At 37.2% G+C, this 6,156-nt stretch overlaps 1 protein-coding gene across 1 annotated transcript in view; it reads left to right on the top strand.

The window, feature by feature from the left end:
* LOC107672113 (GTPase IMAP family member 4-like) overlaps positions 1-3,536 on the top strand; it is an 8,334-nt gene extending 4,798 nt beyond the window's left edge. Inside the window, exon 4 of the mRNA XM_016465199.1 lies at positions 2,203-3,536. Within this exon, the coding sequence (XP_016320685.1) occupies positions 2,203-3,056 (854 nt within the window). The 3' untranslated portion in view covers positions 3,057-3,536. The remainder of the gene's footprint in view (positions 1-2,202) is intronic.
* Positions 3,537-6,156: the final 2,620 nt, after the last annotated feature.

Genomic DNA, 6,156 nt, shown 5'->3' with positions numbered 1-6,156 from the left:
TCGCCTGTCAACAGTGTGGAAAGAGCTTCACAGCTAAAGGAAACCTAAAGACTCACATGAGGATTCACACGGGAGAGAAGCCATTCACATGTGATCAGTGTGAAATTAGTTTCACATATATCTCAGACTTGAAACGTCATAAGCAATCTCATTCTGGGAAGAAATGGCCATGTTCCTCAGTGTGATGCGGTTAGCAGAACTGAGCACCTGTGTATTAACTCTGGATGAAGAGAAAATCATTCTGATGTGTATAATGGTGTGTTCAAGTCATGTCGGATAGATTGTATTTACTAGTTGAACGCACATGAACGCCACCACAAAGTTGTTATTACGAGTGGGAAACTCAACATTTTCTTTAAGCCCCGAGTTTCCGAGTTGGGGGCGTATCAATGAGAAACATGGCGGAATCGATGGATGCGACGTCTGTAGTTGATGATAAATTTTTGTTTAAATTGATAGTTTAGTTGGCCTATAAACTTAAATTGGTCATGTTCTTGTTACGCAGCTGAAATCCAAGTAAAAAAATGCAGACCCTGTTGTATTTTCTTGTAATTTATTAAAAGAAGGTACACCGCCATCTTGTGCCAACTAAACTGACTTGAACACACCTGACGTCGTAATTACGACTTGTCAACTCGTAAGTACGAACGTCCCAGGAGGACTTGAACGCAGCATTTGCACTTGATCACTTGACTACTTCTATGACGTATTTCCTGTATTTGGCCCAAGTGTTCAAGTGAGGATGAAGACCACAAGTGTGTGTACAACTTTTCATTACCTGATGGGACACACTTATAGTGTTGTAAAAACGCAAGTGTTTACAGAGTTTACATTTTTATTTTCAATACTTTGCATTTTAAAATAAACTTTTAAATGTCTGTTCAGCAGTCCCTATAACAGATGACACAGTTTAATATCTCATGCTTCTAATTAAGTGATAAAAAGCAGTTGCAAATGATGTACAAAATAAATATAGGCTACTCACCTTTGCACCAATAAAACGTGTAGCACTTTGTTTTACTACCAAATTATATGTAATATCTAATTATTATTAATATTTAACTTACATTGGAAAGGTTTCTGTGACCTCTCGCGATCTTGGCAAAAAGTCTCGCAATTTATTTCCAGATCATGATGCATGACGGGATACACTAAGCCTCCAATAGCACTCCAGAGTGGTATTCAAGATAGTGTGGATTTAGTGTGCGTTAAGGGCACTGCACTTTGGCGTTTTTAAGAACTGGGACAGTCTTGCGCACTTACTTCCTGTCACGCGCACGCGCTTTCAAGTGGCCAAGTCCACAAGTGTGGGTATTTGGACAAGGCAATTGTCTTACTATAGGGAGTTGAGAGGGTCTGTATTACTTACTATTGAAGAAAGCGTAACGGTCAACTTGGATCACGTGTGCCTTAATAACCAATCACATTACAGCTTTGAAGTCAATGAATTTCAGTCAGAGTTGTGCGACACTAGTGATGGGAAGTTCGGATCATTTTACCGACTCGGACCTTTGAGTCTCGTTCAGCAAAATGAACGAATCTTTTTTCGAGTCATTTCGTTCATTTTAGCAAAATATAATTAAAATGTTACGTGTTACTTCCCTAATACGTCTATTACTTACGCAAACGTTGATCACACTACAAACAATACAAAACTGCTATAAGAAACAGAAAAGGCAAATGCCTCGTTTATAATGTTTTTTTTTATGTTTTTGTCTCGTCGCTCTGGCCGGGACAAGGCATCACAATATGGTAAGGATAAACACATTTCATTACACCAAATACACAAAATAATGTTCTTTTTAGCAACATCATATGACCCCTTTAAATCATATAACCTCGTGTAGTTTCAAAACTGTATTTTATGACTTCCATAGTATGGACAAAAAATACTATGGAAGTCAAAGGAACACAGAACTGTTTGGTTACCAACATTCTTCAAAATTTCTTCATTTGTGTTTCACAGACATACAGGGTTGGAACCGCATGTGGGCCAGAAAATTATGACAGAATTTTCATTTTGGGGTGAAATGCCCGTTTAAAGGAATATTTATGCCATTCCAACCTGTATGACTTTCTCCCATGGAACACACTCACAAAAAATAAAATAAAATGTTATTTAAAAAAAATAAAATTATATATATTATATATTATATATATATATAATTTCAACATACTGTACTGTGCATGATCTTTTTCCAGCTGAGGCAGAGGAAGTACGCATCATGTTACTGGGTGCTAGAGGGTCTGGAAAAAGTTCATCTGGAAACACCATCCTCAGATGTAACGCCTTCAACACGGACATGCAGCTGAGCAGAGTCACACAGTTCTGTGAAAGAGCTTCTGGAAGCATCAACGACCGACCCGTGGCCATAATCGACACGCCAGGACTGAATAAGATCAATCGAATGGAGAAGGAGGTGATCAGGGAGATCATGAAATCTATCTCGCTCTATAAGCCAGGACCACACGTGTTTCTGCTGGTTCAGCCGGTGGGAAACTTAACCAATGAGGACAAGAACATACATAAATTAATCCAGAACATGTTCGGGAAGAACGTTTGGAATTACACAGTTGTTCTGTTCACACACGGAGATCGACTAGAGGGGAAAATGCCAAACGATGTGATCGCCAGCTCAGACAAAGACCTTAGAGACTTTATCCGCACATGCAGTGGAGGATTTGTGTTCTTCAATAACAAGAACATGGGAAACTTTGAGCAAGTGACCAAACTTCTGGAGAAGATTGATGCCTTGGTGGCCATCAATGGCAGAAGCTGCTACAAAACGTCATTTTACCCGAGCTCAGAGAGAAAGATACGTGAAAAACAAGAGAAGATTCTGGAGGAGAGACAGGAAGAGATTGCACGAAAGGAGAGAGAGCTGGAGGAGAATTATGAAGATAGGGAGGAGTTAGAGTGGAAAAAGCGTGAGCTCTGGAGAGAGGAAGAGCAAGATGCACGGAGACTAGCCGAGAATCCACCAAGACGCAAATCTCTAGCAATAAATCTCCCCAGAGCCCCCTCATCTATAACAAAATCACAGATCATCCACTAATCAAACCATTTTATGAGCAGTTCAGGACCTTTCTCATGAATAATGGAGATGTAATATTCCCTGTAGGTGATGATCTATACATTTTGCACTGTTCAGGTTTTACTTTGTGCCTGTTTATTATTGTTGTGCTGTTTTAATTAAGTACATTATTAATTGTGTACGTAGGTAATAATTATTTCTTGTCACTGAATAACCTACTGTATATAAAATGTAAACATTTAACTTACCACAGAAGTTTAATTAAACTGAAAATACCACTATGTTCCCATGATACTATTATGGACATTTTTTAAACCTACTATTGTATTGGGGGTCAATATAATCCCCCTTGGAACCTTCCTTGGTTAAAAAACATGGTTCCCTTCATCTCAGTGGCATAAGATTTTGCGACTTTTTCTACATTATCTACACACACACACAAACTGGGCTTGATTCGAATGTTCTGAAGGTATGTAAAAAAATAAAAATGTCACACTCATGACCCCACATTGAAAATTAATGGGAAATGCGATAGAATACAAGGTTGTTGTTGTTTTTTTTCATTTCTCAAATAAAATCAGTAAATCTGGCATAAATCTGAACATTTCCACACAGAAATGAAGGCCTGGTACTAGAGCACAAATGCAATGTAGAACGGACATGGCTCACTCATGTCTGGTTTGCTATCCTTGTGGGGACTCTCCATAGGAGTAATGGTTTTTATACTGTACAGACCGTATATTCTATTGCCCTACACCAACCCTACACCTAAACCTGATGGCAGAATTCTGCTCCTAACACCTAGATCAATATTCAGAAACAACTTATATTTAATTTAGATAATCATTAAAGTGATTTTTAAAATATATTTCATATGCATGCTAATGATGTAGTTGAGGAATTTTGTGGTAAATAGGTAAGAAAAGTACTTCATATCTCCCAAATCACAGCATAAAGCTATAGATGAGAAGTAAACAAAAACATTTATATATAATATGTATTATTAAAAATGTTTTTTTTTTTTTTTTTTTTACAAAATTACATTTATATGAATTTCTTGCCAAGAGTGACTCCAGCGTCAAACCACAGCATCCTACTTTTTCCCCTTGGTTTTCTCGGGTTTATCTCCTCTAGACACCCCAGGAGATGTGCGAGCCCTCGGGAAGAGATGTAATTATGAGTTAAAGCCGCAGGCCTGTGACTCAGTACTAATACAGACCTGCAGTGACTCAGCAATTGAGTGGAAAAACAGGGGCTGTTTTACTGAACACTGTGACTCCAACCTGTAACTGATTCAACCATTCAGTCTCACTGCTTCTCCCTTGATTTTAACCAGCAGAAATGGAAAGTTATAATAATAGACGGGGGAAAGAAAAGACACTAAGCAGGAGCAACACATGACTTTGGCTTTACAAACACAGGAATAAATAACATTTTAAAATATATCAAAATAGAAAGCAGCTATTATAAACTTTTTTTTTAAATCAGATAAATGCAGCCTTAATGAGCATAAAAGACTTCTTAAAAATGAATCTTACCAACACCAAATTTTGAACGGTAGCATATGTACTGTATAAATTAATATAAATTAAAATTGGAAATTGTGAAATTTTTAGTCCATGACTATTAGATTTAAAGTCACATGCCGTATATACGCTGTGAAGTTGTAAACAAACAAAAAAAGTTGTAAACAAGATTTTTGTAAGTATGTTTTAGAAGAAAATGTTTTTCTGTTTTTCTACTTCAAAATTTCACATTTAATTCAATGTGTTACTTGCCGTTTTTTTGGAATTGTGAAATTTACTATCAATTTCTGAGTGAAAACCAAAATTATTATTATTTTATTTTTTTTCAGTGTACTTGTGTCACTCTAACAACTTTTAGCAGACATTCACATTTAAAAATTCTTTAAAAGGTCTTTCACATCTGGGAAAATAGAGCAAAAATACTGATCCTTGGTGGCCATCAATGGCAGAAGCTGCTACACAACGTCATTTTACCCGAACTCAGAGAGAAAGATACGTGAAAAACAAGAGAAGATTCTGGAGGAGAGACAGGAAGAGATTGCACGAAAGGAGAGAGAGCTGGAGGAGAATTATGAAGATAGGGAGGAGTTAGAGTGGAAAAAGCGTGAGCTCTGGAGAGAGGAAGAGCAAGATGCACGGAGACTAGCCGAGAATCCACCAAGACGCAAATCTCTAGCAATAAATCTCCCCAGAGCCCCCTCATCTATAACAAAATCACAGATCATCCACTAATCAAACCATTTTATGAGCAGTTCAGGACCTTTCTCATGAATAATGGAGATGTAATATTCCCTGTAGGTGATGATCTATACATTTTGCACTGTTCAGGTTTTACTTTGTGCCTGTTTATTATTGTTGTGCTGTTTTAATTAAGTACATTATTAATTGTGTACGTAGGTAATAATTATTTCTTGTCACTGAATAACCTATAAAATGTAAAATGTAAACATTTAACTTACCACAGAAGTTTAATTAAACTGAAAATACCACTATGTTCCCTATTATGGACTATGGACATTTTTTAACCCTACTATTGTATTGGGGGTCAATATAATCCCCCTTGGAACCTTCCTTGGTTAAAAAACATGGTTCCCTTCATCTCAGTGGCATAAGATTTTGCGACTTTTTCTACATTATCTACACACACACACAAACTGGGCTTGATTCGAATGTTCTGAAGGTATGTAAAAAAATAAAAATGTCACACTCATGACCCCACAGTGAAAATTAATGGGAAATGCGATAGAATACAAGGTTGTTGTTGTTTTTTTTCATTTCTCAAATAAAATCAGTAAATCTGGCATAAATCTGAACATTTCCACACAGAAATGAAGGCCTGGTACTAGAGCACAAATGCAATGTAGAACGGACATGGCTCACTCATGTCTGGTTTGCTATCCTTGTGGGGACTCTCCATAGGAGTAATGGTTTTTATACTGTACAGACCGTATATTCTATTGCCCTACACCAACCCTACACCTAAACCTACACTTAAGTCCCCACCAGAATAGAAAAACAGGTACACACATCACACACACACACACACACACACACACACACACACACACACACACACACACACAAACAAAGTATAG

Source organism: Sinocyclocheilus anshuiensis, unplaced genomic scaffold, assembly GCF_001515605.1.
Source record: "Sinocyclocheilus anshuiensis isolate Anshui unplaced genomic scaffold, SAMN03320099.WGS_v1.1 scaffold12, whole genome shotgun sequence".
NCBI classification, from domain to species: domain Eukaryota; kingdom Metazoa; phylum Chordata; class Actinopteri; order Cypriniformes; family Cyprinidae; genus Sinocyclocheilus; species Sinocyclocheilus anshuiensis.
The sequence above is the reverse complement of the archived record's forward strand: the minus strand, read 5'-3'. Positions and strand labels throughout refer to the sequence as shown.